Raw genomic sequence first — 15263 nt, 5'->3', positions numbered from 1 at the left:
CTTGGCTGAAGTTAATTCCTTGACTTTATTATGCATATTATGCATCAGAGGCCTCTAAAATCCCCAAGTACTTGTAGTCTTCTTCTGGTTTTACTGCCTTTATCATTTCTTCATTCTCAAGTTCTACTCCATCATCTTCTATGACCTTGCCTGCTTTGGTTGCCATGGTTGCACATTTGTCAATTCCAAACTGCCTACCAATGTCTTGGCTAAATTCTTTTGTGCTTTCAATTAATAAATTCAGTTCAGCTTTTGTTTTACCAAACAGCTTCAAATCATCCATGTTTTCAGTCCTTTCTTTGCAAGTTCGTATCCATAGTTCATCTTCTTCAAAATGATTGTCAGTGGTAGCATTGAGAGTATAAAAAGTAGGGGTGAAAGGGAATCGCCCTGGAAAATACCTCATTTAATTTCAACTTCACCCAGTACTTCTTCATTACCTATAAGCTTCATTTTCCAGAGGTTCATTGAAGTTTCCATGAATTTTTGTATGTTGCTGCTGATGCCAAAGATTTTCATGGATTTCTTGATCCACCTATGGAGAACTGAATCAAATGCTTTCTTATAGTCTATCCAAGCCATGAACAGCTTTGTTCATCTTTTCTTTGAATTCTTTAGGATTAGTTTGTCAATCAGCAGTTAGTCCTTTGTTCCTCTTGAATTTTTGCAGCATCCTTTTGTTCTACAGGAAGCAAGTTATTTCTTTCCAAGTATCCATAAATTTGGTTTGCAATGATACCAGTAAGGAGCTTGTATGTTGTTGGCAAACAGGTGATTGGCTTATAGTTTCCAGGATCCTTTCCTTTTTCTTTATCTTTTTGGATCAAAAATGTCCTTCCAGTTGTCATCCATTCATCATTTTCAGGTGTGTTTAAGATCTGGTTCATTTGGGCTGCCAATCTTTTGTGCACAGTTGTAAGTGCCTTTAACCAGAAGCCATGTAATTCATCTGGTCCAGGTGCACTCCAGTTCTTCTCTTTTCTTGACTGTCTTTGCACCATTTCTTTTGTTATTTTCACATCTTCCATTTTATGCACTTTAATAGAATCCTCAATCTGTTTGATCCATTTTGCATTTCTGTTGTGCTTCTTATTGTTTTCCCACAAATTCTTCCAGAATTTCAGAGCTTTCTCTTTATCAGGATTTTCATTTGTTGTTACTCCATCTCCACTTTCTAAGCTCTTATAAAACTGGTGCTGATTTGCTCTGAACTGTGAGTTTTCCTTGAATTGAGTTACTCGGTTTTCATATCTTTGAATCTTTTCAGCAACGGCAACAACCCTCTGCTTCAGCTCTTCAATTACTATTGCAATCTCTTTATTCCCCAAATCGTATCTTGCTTCCAGGCTGCTTTTGATCTGCTTGTTATTTAGCTGACCATGCCTTAGGTTCTTCAAGTTGCTCAAGTCTCCATGAAATTTTTTGATCTTCAATTCCAAATGAATTTTCCATTTAGGCTTCCTCTTCTTGCCTCTTTGGTTCTTTTGTATTTTCAAACTCAATTCTTTGGTTGTTATGAAGGCTGCTGCATACATCAGCTGGTTTGTTTCAGCTAATGTAGTGGTTTGAATGGTTTGCACAGCCTCATTGACCTTTTTAGTACCTTTCTCAATTCTTTCCAGTTCACTTGGTTCAGCTTTGGCAAACGTGTCCTTTCAGCATCTTCCATTTGATGCTTTATTTTCTCAGCTAATTGAACAATATCTGTTGGTGTTTGTTCTTTAGTGCTTCCTTGTTCTTTATCTTCATCCATTTCAGCATCCTCTTCCTCCTTTTCTTCCTCTGTTTGTTTTTGAGTCTGCAAATCATTCTTGAAGTTACTCTTCTTTGTTGGTATACTCAGACCATTAGTTGCTTTCTCTTCGATTCCTATTAATTCTGCTGTAGTGAAAAATTTGTGGCTTAGAATTACACGTCGTTGGTCCATTAGCCTTTGTTCACTGATATCAGAGTCCATGTGTTTCACCTTCCAAATCTGATACATTCATTTTTGAAATCCACGTCTTGCTGGCTCAGACTGATAGTAAACTTTCATAATAGCAATAGCAGTGGACTTATATACCGCTTCATAGGGCTTTCAGCCCTCTCTAAGCGGTTTACAGAGAGTCAGCATATTGCCCCCAACAATCTGGGTCCTCATTTTACCCACCTCAGAAGGATGGAAGGCTGAGTCAACCCTGAGCCGGTGAGATTTGAACCGCTGAACTGCTGATCTAACCACTGCGCCACCTAGAGATGTTTTCTTCCCTTGTCCAGATTTTTCACTTTTTCACTTTTTCTTCCAGTAGCTTGTCAGCTCCATGCCCTGGTTGCCTAGCAGAGGGAACTGAGCCATGTAGCTCATTTTGCGCAGAATGCCCAGGAGCCATAGCATCCAATGGAACCCTTATTAATCCGGGTGATGGTTCAGCCGGCATAAATTTCATTTTTTTTCATATTCACCATATTTGTATGGGTTGTGGAGCAAATTTTATCTGGCCCTTCACCTAAGACCTGTCTGATATGGTTGCACCTGTTCAGTATATCCCTTAGGATCATTAGAGCATGCAAATCCCTATACCACGACAAGATAAAGCTTGGAGGGGTTGTTGTTGTTATTATTATTATTATCATCATCATCATCACATTTATTTGCTGCCCATCTCACTGCTCAAGATGAATATGAGTAGCTAATGACAGCAGGTACAACAAGCCTTAGAATTGAGAATGGAATTATTGCGTAATCATGACAATAAAGGAACAAGCAGTCCAGAAATGTTAACACACTAGCACCTGGTAGAGCAGCCATGAAGGCTTTGGAAATCTTGATGTGTCTGTATTGATAAAGATCAGTATAGTGCAAGCCATGGTATTCTCCAAAACTCTCACTCAAGTCACAAATGATCAAGCTAAAATTGTCTTACTCTAGACACATTATGTAAAAACTAAGTTCTCTGTCATATACTCCAAATGTTGGAAAAGGTAGAAGGAAAAAGAAGAAAAGTATGATTAGCAGCAAGGTGGATGGACTTACTTGCATCATTGGAAATGTATTGTTGGAAGGTCTAAAAGATAGCTTAGGGGCAGATAGAGACACAAAATGTATGTGGTCACTTAAGAATCAATATTAATTTGACGGCACATAATTTTAACAAAGCCTGCTGTGAATAAGAAATCTTTGTTATTGCACTTTCTTATATTTTCTTGAGATTATTTCATCCAAGTTTACATACATTTTCTGAGTATTCTAATTCAACCTCAGGGATTCTGTTCTGGTATTTGTGGACATATGCATAAGAAAAATAAAATAAAATAATATAAAAATGGTAGCTGCAATAGCAATAGCATGCAAAATGAGCGCTGAGCTTATGCCCAGGGAGAATTTTCTCATGGTGATAATATTCCTCAACTCAATCAGGACATCTCTAATATTGCCATCATTTCTTTTTCATCATAACTGAAAAACTGTTTATGAAATTTTGGAAACTAACAATTTAAACCGTTACACAAAATTTGACAAATGAAATCAAATAACAAATAAAAAAATTACATGCAATTTATCATGATGAAGCATGCAGATAAAAATAAATATAGGGTTGGAATAATTCTTAGAAGCAGCAAGAATAGACTATAAACTTCCATAGACCTGTATTTTTCAAGTAAGAATCAAGTACAGGAATGAATCTGATGGAAACAGGAGTTCAAGCTTCAAACAAACCTTCCCATCTATTATATAGAGGGGAGCAGGACAGTGAAGCTTTTATTTTACTTCAATAGAGAATAGGGTAAAATAATTTGTATTAGCCTAAAGTTCAGCACTACTTCTGTATTATTTTCTCTGCTGGTAGCATTATTACCTACTGTTACCAAAAGTGAAATGAGATGACTGATTGGTACAATTCTTTAAAGAAATCAGCAGCAGAAGGAGCATTGGTCTACTGAGAATTTTAGTAAGCATATGGGATTTTGGAGTGTCTAAATTTGGGGGTGTAATTATTTTGGCCATTTTAAATTCTCAAAGCCCTTTAATGCAGGCTAGAAGAACATTCAGCCTACCTTGTAGGCACATACTCTGGAAAATTCATGTTTTAGTTAATTATGAGAACATTTTTAAAAAGATGGTGTTTTCTTTACTGAAAGTAATCAGCAAGATTAATTTAAATTTAATTTGGATTGAAAAAACTAATTTCTAAATTTCTGTTGTTTGATTTCAGAATAACGTTATAAGAGACACGGTTGGTACAACTCTTTCAGGTATGAATCATAATAATTTTAGTTCCTTTACACTAGGGGTGTCCAACTCGATTTCATTGAGGGCCACATCAGGGTTGTGCTAGACCTAAGGGGGCTGGGGTGGGTATGGCCAGAGTGGGTGTGACCTGCTCGATGTCACTCATGTAAGGGATGCCTGTGGTGGTCCGAATGCTCTGCCAACGAAAACGGCCCCCCGAGCTCTGTTTCTGGCTGCAAAGGACTCCTACAACCCTTTCCCAGCTAAAACAGAGCTCGTGAGGGCCACACACGGACCGCTCCCTTACTGTTTCCAGGATGGCCGTGTGGGCCAGATCTAAGCACCCCATGGGCTGCATCTGGCCCTCGTGAGTTTGACACCTGTGCTTTAGACAATAAACTGTATTTTTGAGAGTATGTTTAAGAAACTCTTTTTAAAAAACTGCAACAGCTAGGTTATTTGAGGTTACTTCAATGACAAGCATGGAAAATTACATTTAATACTTCTGTATCAGAAGTGCTGAAGTGCTTGAAAGGTGGACATAGATACATTAGATAAATCTAATGATATGACAAATAATTATATTCAAAGAAAGAAAAACATGTATATTGTTTGTTGAATCATGTTCTGCTTCAAAAAAAACAACCCTCCACATTCTTCCCCTTCAGGAAGCAAAGGAATAATTTCCACAAGTTCTATATGAATTCCAAAGGGAAAAATTTGAAAAATTTATTTCATAACACACATCTTAACCTTGATCTTGAAAAGCTACACAGGGTTTGAATTGATTAAATGGAAAATCCCTATGGAATCCTAGGAAACCGAGAAGTTGAAAAATAAATATGAAAATAAAGCAATGGCATACTTTTTTCATGTTGTTGCCAAAAACATGTTGTTGACTTCATGGGGTCAACAGGATTAAGTTTGAAGGATTTCCATGAAGTTAATAGGATTAAATTTGACTTGATAGAGACTTGATTATTTATGTAATAACATTCTTGATGGATTTTATGTCAATAAAATTTAAGTGAATAGTGGAAATAGAGTATGCTAATACATCTCATAATAGAAAATGAAAAACAAGTTATATTCAAAGGAAGAAAAATATGAATGCTGTTTGATTGATGAATTATCTTCTGCTTTAGATATTTCCATAATCAAAGGAGCAATACCCAATGTATTGTCAGTTGGAAAAAATGCTTATTGTACTATACCCATACTTGCCTCAGCACATGAAAATGGTTTCATTTATCTATGGAGCATTACGGTAAGTCCTTTTATGGAACTGGACTGAAGTAGTGAAGAAGAGTTTTCCTGTGATCATGGAGACAGCAGCCAGATGGGTATGTTCCGCCCAGCAACCAATTGGACTGAGTCTACACTTATGATGTCATCAGTCCCTTGTGGCTCCTCCACAGTTTCAGATTCAGTCCAACCAGGACTAGCTGAGAGAATTGATCTCTCCTCCAAATTTTACCTTTATTACTTTAATTGGAGATTTTTTCCCTTGAATTGGCTTTTTAATTGAATTTTTTTTTTCTGACTAAATTGGAGGAAAATTCAAAACTGCTTTCTGGCTGCCTTTCTTCAGCTGTCTGACAGTCTGCGGCCACGAGTTCACCTAGGAAGCCTGCCTTGCAGTCAGATCGGCCAACTCAGGAACTACGGCTCCACAGCTGTTTCCCCGCAGCACTCCTTGACTCTGGGCACTCGGAGGGACACACGACCAGCCGTTTCGTGCGCAATGGTTCCCGGCAAGTTCGGTGGCCATTCTGCAGATTGCCTGGCTACATTTAATGTTGATGGCCATTTTGCGGCTCGGAAAAGCCCGCAAAGATAGCAGCAGCCATTTTGAGGCTTAAAAAAGCCTCAGAGAAAAAAAGTTGGCCATTTTGGACATTTTTAAAAAGGCACGATCTCTACAGCAGCCGTTTGGAGTGCCCAGCGACCCAGGATCATTTCAAATGGACCAGATCACGAGCGCCTGGCCAGCAAACGGGTGAGACCATTGCCTATCTTTATTGGGGCATTGACTTATATCTGGGGAGATGGCTGATCCAGCTGTGGCTACAGATGCAGGATTAGAGGAGGCAGGGCCATCAGAGGCAAAGAGCAGCAGGAAGAGGCAAGCCAAAGAGGTAAACCCCAATGTCTTCAAAGCGACAAACTCTAACTGCCCAGCCCTCCCTCCCTCCTCCCAAGGATCTCCAAGTTGCCTCCCCAGCCCCACCTGTCTTGCCTCCCATGGGTCATTGCCCTTCCCTGGCTGATTCAGATGGGGAATTGTCTTCTTCAGAGTCCTCCTCTTGTATGGAACCTGACAACAGAGGCAATTTCTTTAATGTCCCTCTCAATAGGGAACACACCTTTGAACAGGCTTCCCTCCCTGTTGCATATGGGTCAGGGATCCCCCAAGCCATGTACACCTCTCCTGCAGATATGGCAACTATCATTGCTGAAACCATTAAACAAGTCATGGCTGCTGGCCTACAACAGCACCTCCAACCTGCTCCATCACATGGCCATAAGCATAAATCTGCTGCTGCTGCTCAGCAACCTGATCCCTCTACCTCTACTTCTCAGGCCTCAATTGCAGGGAGCAAGACACCCTGTGGGATTCAGACCTGTCTAACGACAAAGTGATCACTCCAGATGCCCCGGCTTTTGACGGATTATTCAAAACTGATCGATTTAAGTCCTTTCTACTTAAGGCCATTAAAGCTGCTAACTTACCATCTTCTGCTTCAGCTTCTACTTCACAGGAAAAAACGACAGAACCAGCTTTAACTGAGGGCCCCAGTACCCCATTCACCGAACCTACTGTGGAAAAGGAGGTGATCCCTGATCCCGAGATCTTCTTGAACATCATCCAGAAGCAGTGGGAGTCCCCAGGCATGGGCCCACAGCTGACCAACTCGACAAAAGTCTCTACAACATTGCACCGGAACTCACCAAGTTCTTCGAGACTTCCCCAGTGGATGCAGCGGTTGCACTCCTGTCTTCCCCTATTGTGGTCTCTGGAGCCCCTGATGAGGTCCTCAAGCCTGAGGAGAAAAGGTCAGACCAAACCTTAGTCAAAAACTATCAGGCTGGGGCCTGGGCTGTTAGGGCCTCTACGGCCACTTCCTTTTTCTCCAGGGCAGCCCTGGTTTAGATTGAACAACTTCAGGAGTGCATCGCTTCTACTGACAGTAGATCACATAGGAACCTCAAAAAGATTAGGGCAGCCATTGAATTTGCAGCTGATTCTTCCCTCAATGCTGCCAGGTTCGCTTCTAAAGCCATGGCCTACCATCTACCGTCTCATCCTACATCTACCGTCTCATCCTTTGATCCAGAGATTTCTTGTGGAGCATCCAATCTGCATCCCCCTGCCATTCATAGATATCCAACTTGGGACTTGCCTCGTGTCCTAGAGGCTCTGACTTCCTCGCCTTTGAATCTATGAGATCCACTTCATTGAAACTATTGTCCTTTAAGACCTTGTTTTTGGTGGCTATAACATCTATAACATCTGCCAGATGTATTTCTGATTTGGCTGCCCTTTCAGTCAGGCAGGATTTATGTGTGTTCCATCCAGACCGAGTTGTCTTAAGACTGGACCCGACATTCATACCGAAGGTGAATAGCTGCTTCCACAGAGGTCAGGAGTTAACCTTACTAGATTTCTGTCTGTCTCCCTGTCATGAGAGGGAACGTAAGTGGCACAATCTTGACGTACGTCGGGCCCTCAAGATCTACATTGACTGCACCGCTTTGTTCCGCCACTCAGAAACTCTCTTCATCTCCTTTCGCCAGACCTCCTTGGGTGCCAAGGCTTTATCATCTAGTCTGGGGCGCTGGATCAGGGCCTGTATTAAACTGTCTTAGGAACTTCAGTCATTACAGGTTCCTCTAAACATTACAGCTCATTCTACAGTGTAGTGACATCTGCTGCTTGGTCCACGCAAGCCACGTTGGAAGAAGTTTACCAGGCAGCCACCTGGACGTCTTCATACGTCATTACAAGTTGGACAAGTATGCGTCAGCTGACACAGCCTTTGGACGCAGGATGCTACAACAAGTGCTTGTGCCCTAACAGACCTTCTTTCATATTCCCACCCTAGTGGACAGCCCAGTCTTTGGTACGTCCCAGTCTGGCTGCTGTCTCCATGATCACAGAAAAATGGGTGTTGGTTCTTACCTGATAAACTCATTTTCTGTTGAAGTGGAGACAGCAGCCAGCCCCACCCTGGGGCGAGTCACACATTATCATGTTTTTGTGCGGAGGACAGGGGAACAGAGATTATGGACTCTTTTCACAATTCTCACTTGAGTCTACAGTTTCCTTCGTCTGAACCTGGGGAGGAGCCACCTGAAAGGGTATGGGGGCTTTTTTTTTTTATTAATTTTTTTTTAATTTTTAATTTAAAACAAATACAACATCCTTCTTTACACGCTATAGAAAGTATATCAGTTGGTTACAAATAGACTTTTGCGCATCTCTTCCACAGTCAACAAACATAGTTCATGTTAACTCGAGCATTTTAACTCAAATATTCATACATGTCACCATCATCATATATCCATTTTCATTTGACTATAATTGTTATTTAAATAATAATAATAATAATAATAATTTTTGTTTCTTAAACAATACATGCCCACACCAGTGGGAAAAGAATTTTTTTTTAAAAAAGACAAAGAAGACAAAAAGGACAAAAAACAAGGCAGGGGGAAAAAAGAAAAAGAAAAGAAAAAAAAAGAAAAAAAAAAGAACACAGGTATATATTATAAAAAAAAGTATATCAGCTGGTTACAACATGTTTTGGTGCATCTCTTCCATTAATTCATATTAATTCAAATATCTTAACTCAAATGTTTATCATATTGACATAATTATACCTCCACTTTGCTCTCCTATTTGCATGGCAAGCCCTTGCATTGGGAGCAAGTACTGGTAGCAGCTCAAATTCCTCATTTTCAGAGATAGATGGCAGCTACAGTACCTCCTAGTTATCCAGCAGTTACACAAGAATTGAGTGCACATTGTTGGCATCCTCACCAGAGTCTGAGCTGGCCATGACATGTATGAACCCAGCATTTTTGTTTGTGAACAGTACTTTATGCCTCGTGTGCAAATTGGGCCATTATATTTGAACAACGTTGTTTTAAAAAGCCTTAGCTTAGTGTGATGCATAAATCCAGTGCAGTACACCCGAGTACGGTATAATGTATTTAGAAGGAAATAGGCATAAGGTTTTGCTGCAAGCCAATTTAATGGTAGGAAAATGGGTATGACTCACACAATCCCCAAGTCCTAACTGCAGAAAATTCTGATTTGTTAAATTGTGATTGCATTTCTGTTTGTAAAGGGAGATCTACTAAAAGAAATTCTACCTTACACAAAACATGCTCCAATTCCTTTGACAGCACTTTGTATTGATGGGGCTGCCAAAATGCTTTTTGCTGCTAATAAAGGTAAGCTTTATTGCTCGGTATGATTCTCATATAGTATAGGTGGGTGGCTATACACATTTGTTAAATAAATAAAATAAGTACTTTTCCAGGTCTTTGAATGATACTATTATATCAGTTATACCTTAATGTACAAGTGAATGCTTTTTTTTCTAAATGTATCTGTAATCCACCCTCATTTGTTAAAACAACAGGTATATAGACTTTCTTAGTAAATAAATCATATGTGTAAAAATGTAATATACCTAACTGCAAGAAACTGTATGCAAAAGATTAAGCTGGTGAGGCAAGAATCATGCCCGGTAATAGTGGCAGCGGGGGGCTCTGCCCACCTGCCCGGATACTTCTGCGAATGCTCGGAAGCATCGCAAGCGCACATGGGAGTGCGCCTGAACCGGTAGTATAAAAATTGGCAACCCACCTCTGATACACACAGCATTGCACTGTATAAGATAATAGCAAGATTCCAGGTGGATGTCAGTAGTTGTTGAATCTGTTTTTCATAGTAATCTAGATAAGGTTTTGGTGAAATGAAAATGTGTTCATAGCCTTCCTTAAACACTGCTATAAATGAGAAAAATGGCTTTCTGTGATATAAAAATAATTTATATTAAGCTGTCTTCTTTAATCAGAACAAAATAGCCATCAAGAGACCCTGTTTGAATAATAAAATATCATTGTTCACTTGATGCCAATTCCGCTGCTTCTTAACCTACAGGATTATTTTAGGGACGGCCCTTGGCCAATTCTGTATTATGAAAAAAGTTCTGATTTTTTAATAGATGATTTGTCTTACAGAGGGAAATGTTATTCGATGGAATATTGGCTTATTCCTGGAAAATCAAAAAGATCCAAGCAGGAAGGACAGGGTGAGCAAAATGCAAAATAATGCCTGCCATCCTCCAGTTCATTTACATGGATTCACGCATAATCTAAATTCTTTGCGTTACATACAGATTTAATTTAAACACTAAAAGTAAATGAAGCAAATGAATAGTTAATGATTTGTATAATTCAAGAAACATCTGTGGAAATGAGGATTGTTTTCAATATGGCTTACATGCAGAATTTTTATTGCCCAAAGCTGCTAAATTAACATTTGAAGTTACTAAAATGTTTACAAATCTGATATTTATAAATTAAAATTAGATTATTAATTTGGATTAGTATATTAATAATCTAAGTATTATTAAAAATAATTCTATTAAATAATGGCATGAATATTAATTATGTGATTATCACAAGATCAATCACAGGCTTTTACATATCAACATTTTTAATGACTTGACTGGAGAGGTGAATGTTTGCAAATAATTCAAAAGACTGCTCAGAAGGCAGAAATAAAATGTAAAGAAATGTTAATAAATGAAAGAAATAGGCACAAGCAATGAAGTTTAACAAAAGCAAATGGCAACCGGTAGTCCTCGCTTAACAATGGCAATTGGGAAAGTTTGATGTTACGTGACTGCATCACTTCGTCATGGGTAGCTCAGTTTTCCATATCAAATTAACAATTTGAACATGCTTAAGTTCTCACATAAAACCTAGAATTTGAGTCTTCACACCTTTTTTTCACAACCTGTTCTTTAAACTTCAACTGCGTGGACATTATAACTTCCATTTACCCATCAATAGTCCCCAGACTATCTGGCATTGTAGACTGTCTCACACATACCGTATTTTTCGGAGTATAAGACACACTAGAGTATAAGACGCACCAAGGTTTTGAAGAGGCTTTTTAAAAAAAAAAGTAGGTAGGTAGGTAGAGGGATAGAGAGGGAGAGAAAGAGAGAAATACAGTAGGTAGGTAGGAAGAGAGAGAGAGAGTAGTTAGGTAGGTAGGTAGATAAAGGGAGAGAAAGAGAGAAATGGAGAGAGAGAAATACAGTAGGTAGGAAGGGTAGAGAGAATTTGTGTAGGTACATTGGTAGGTAGAGGGATAGAGAGAGAGAAATAGAAAAAGATAGAGAGAGGGAAATTCAGTAGATAGGTAGGGAGAGAGATAGGTAGGTTGGTAGGTAGATAAAGGGAGAGAGAGAGAAATAGAGAGAGAGAGAAATACAGTAGGGAGGGAGGGAGAGAGAGTATGTGTGTGTGTGTGTAGGTAGGTTGAGGGATAGAAAGAGAGAAATAGAGAGAGAGAGAGAAATACAGTAGAAAGGTAGATATTTCTGCTGGCACAGCACTTGATCAATGTAATTCTCTTCAATCAGTTAAAGAGTTTTCCAAAAGAAAAAAAAAGTTTTTACACTCTGCAAATCTCCCCTATGCTAAAATGGGCCATTTTTAAAAAAAAAGCATGAATAGCCTTGGGGGGCTTGCAGAGTGCTCCTGGGAGGGTGGGGGGGCAAAAATGAACAAAAAACAATCCGTTTTTTTGTGAAAACGGGCCCGGTTTTTGTCAAAAAAAATTGCATGCATAGCCTTATGGAGGCTTATAGAGTGCTGCTGACGGCTGGGGGGGGCAAAAAACAGCCCATTATTTGCTCATTTCTGCCCTCCCCAGCCCCCAGGAGCTCTCTGAAAGCCTCCATAAGGGTATGCATGGCCATTTTGGTGAAGTGGGCGGGGCTTCAGGAGGCAAAAAATGCTCTATTCGATGTATAAGACGCACCCAGATTTTCAGCCTCTTTTTTGAGGAAAAACTGTGTGTCTTATACTCCGAAAAATACGGTATATACAATTAAGACATAATGTATCTTGTCCACTTTTGGCTTGGCATGATGTGAAAATCATCTACTGAGACTTAGCTGTGTCTGAACCTGGCCACTGTGCCTTCTTCAAGTGTTAAGAATTCTGACTTAATTGTGCATATGAAGACAGCTAATGTTAACTTATATTTTTTGTAGCAAGTAAAGCAACAAATGTGTTGGCGGGCTCATTCTGCTAAAATAATCAGCCTGTTTTGTGATGCTGAAAAATGCCTAGTGGTGACTGCATCCACCGATGGTTCTGTCAGGTTAGTTATATATAGCTGTTACCGCTTATTTGACAGTTTTTTGTCTGAGGCTCTCAATCCCAACATTAGCCAGCCTAGATAGTTCTTTACTAGGTGCCAAGGTGGGTTGCTGCCAACATTACTGCCAGTTCTCTCCGCGTATGTGCGCAGTTACCCAAAAATAGATCTGCGCGTGTGCAGAACATTAAAAAAGGGGGGGAAACATGCTGCCCCAATCAGGGAACTGGTTCGGAGACATGGCAGGCCTGGGTCACTGCCAGTTCTGGCGACCTAGGCCGGAAAACCACTACCAGTTCAGCCAAACTGGTCTAAACTGGTAGAAACCCACCTTTGCTAAGTGTCTATCAGTTTTGGAGCTGACTATGCATCCTATTAATGGGGCTTGGGAGACTGGGAATTTGGCTGTGTTGGTCTCTCATGATAGCAACTTAGCCAACCATAAAAAGATGGCCACTAGTGAAAGATGGCTAAAATATATATTAAAAAAAGAAGACAATGACAAAGGGAAAATGTTCAGGGAAAGTCTTACTTAAAAGTTGGTGTTCCCAGCAAGCATATTCCATGATCTTTTTCATTGAGCCAATTGTTACCAAAGGGTAGCTGATGAAACATTACAATTGCCACCTTGGCAATTACATACGTATATTGACCTGAATTGTCATTCTCTTATTAATCTATTGTCCTGAAAGGTACCCCATTAAAAATTATTATAATGCCAATTGTACTTGATTAGTATTTTTCATAATATTATTTGAAGCCTCTCCATATCATTGGCTCCAAGATCTTTTTATGCTGACAATATTTTTTAAATATTTCTTGGTTGGATTTCTTTAATAGACTTTGGCATTCAATTCGTGGAGTCTACTTTGGCTATTTTGGACAGCGCAGATTGTTTGAAATTACTGAATCCTCCGATATAATTTTGCCTTGTGATGTAAATGAAATTCCATTCACAATAAAAGAAGAATACAAGTTTATGGATAAAAAGCAGAAGTTTGGATACCCTCTGTTTTTTGACAGGGAAAGGTGAGGTTGCACATCTGCTTTGCTGAAAGTATGTGTTTAGCGTACTTTCAAATCAGAAGTAATGGAGATAAGAGGCTCATTGGTATTATGATTAACTAGACAGTCGATGACCTGTTGAATCATCCTTTCCACTTATAATAAGGCTGGCACCATTTCACACACACACACACACTTTCATAGCCTTAGTGAACTTTTCTCTTCTTCCTCGTCTAACGCACAGAATTTGGGTGGCAGAAGGGGAAACCAAGGGAACTAAAGACCATGAAGAAGACTGCTATGCTGCTCTCCATTCTGGTATATTCCCAAGAACGATCTCCCTCTTGAGAGGAAGAAGTCTCACCAGTTGACCATTGGTTGTCCCCCATTTCCCCCCGCCCCCCCATCATCTTATCTTATCAGTAAGCATCTGAAAATCTCTCATCCCATCCCTCATTGCCTATTGCCATTAAGACATTTCAAATTTTGCTTTCAGTTCCACATTGTCATTCATCCATTGGGCCATGACAATATGTGACCAATGCTGACCACAGCAGCAGAGAGGCAAGATTTGAATCCAATAGGAGTAAGAGATGCTAGATTTAATTTAGTCCCATTTCACCCAGCAGAAAATTATAAACAGGAGAAATTTAATGGTATATAGATTCTGCACCAGATATACTTCATTTCACACAATCATATTTGTATAAGGAGTGGCACATGATGTCAGCTAATTGAGTTTCTGTTAAATTTTTGATGGTCTTTTTATATTAATGTTAATAGGATTCTTAATTTTTCCCAGAAATGTCTTCATCATTTATCCATTCCTCTAAAATAAATCAGGAATTATTTTGTCTCAACTACCTGAATCTTTTACTTACATCTGGGGTAATAACTAATTGCCTCTCCTTTTTAGCTTGGTTTTTCTGTTTCATTGTTAGGAGCGACATAGTGGGAAACATCATTTTTTCTCACTGTGATGTCATGCATCAAATAGGATTTGCAGTCTGGCAGCGATTAGCTAATGCTGAAAATATTTATCTTCCATCAATCTCTTCCTATTCTAATCTATTCATTATTGAAGTATTGTTTCCCTGTCAATAAAATTATCTCCAATAGTTTCTGCCCATCCAGTACATTCCCGAATAGTGACTGTGCTTCAGGTCCATGAAACACTGTCACTTTGTGGGACCATGGAAACATGCCTTCTGTTGCTGCTCCCACCCTCTGGAACAGTATCCCACACATACCTTATATAAGAGAGGTATCCTCTCTCCTGGGGTTCCAGAGACCTTTGAAAACCTGGCCTGGATCCCAGGCTGGGTTGGTGTTTCAAGATTTTTGTAAGGCCCCTGCTCTGTTTTATTGTATTTGCCATCTGTCCAATTTAATAGTTGTAACTATTTTTTATAGTTTTGTGTGCCACCCAGAGTCCACTGGAGATGGGCAATCATTAAATAAATTTTATTTCTTAAAGAAGGGTACTCCATGCCAGAGTCCTGCCTGAGTGTATTTCTGATTTAAAGCAATCTTACAAATACATAATCAGAATAAATAGCCATTGTATTCAATGAATGTTATTCTTCGATAATTGTATTTCAATGGGGCTTATGCCTAAGCAAATTGCAGAATTAA

The 15263-nt window shown here is 39.4% G+C and overlaps 1 protein-coding gene across 1 annotated transcript in view; it reads left to right on the top strand.

The window, feature by feature from the left end:
• Positions 1–15263, top strand: part of WDR64 (WD repeat domain 64) — a 77241-nt gene that overhangs the window by 51189 nt on the left and 10789 nt on the right. The window contains exons 19-24 of the mRNA XM_087718039.1: positions 4194–4233; positions 5356–5477; positions 9565–9670; positions 10466–10536; positions 12517–12626; positions 13464–13652. Coding sequence (XP_087574165.1) covers positions 4194–4233; positions 5356–5477; positions 9565–9670; positions 10466–10536; positions 12517–12626; positions 13464–13652 — 638 coding nt within the window. The remainder of the gene's footprint in view (positions 1–4193; positions 4234–5355; positions 5478–9564; positions 9671–10465; positions 10537–12516; positions 12627–13463; positions 13653–15263) is intronic.

The sequence above is a fragment of the Thamnophis sirtalis genome, unplaced genomic scaffold, assembly GCF_051295495.1.
Source record: "Thamnophis sirtalis isolate CommonGarterSnake01/CBP01778 unplaced genomic scaffold, rThaSir2_p1.2 scaffold_6, whole genome shotgun sequence".
NCBI classification, from domain to species: domain Eukaryota; kingdom Metazoa; phylum Chordata; class Lepidosauria; order Squamata; family Natricidae; genus Thamnophis; species Thamnophis sirtalis.
Note: the sequence above shows the minus strand (reverse complement) of the source record. Positions and strands in the feature narration are given on the sequence as shown.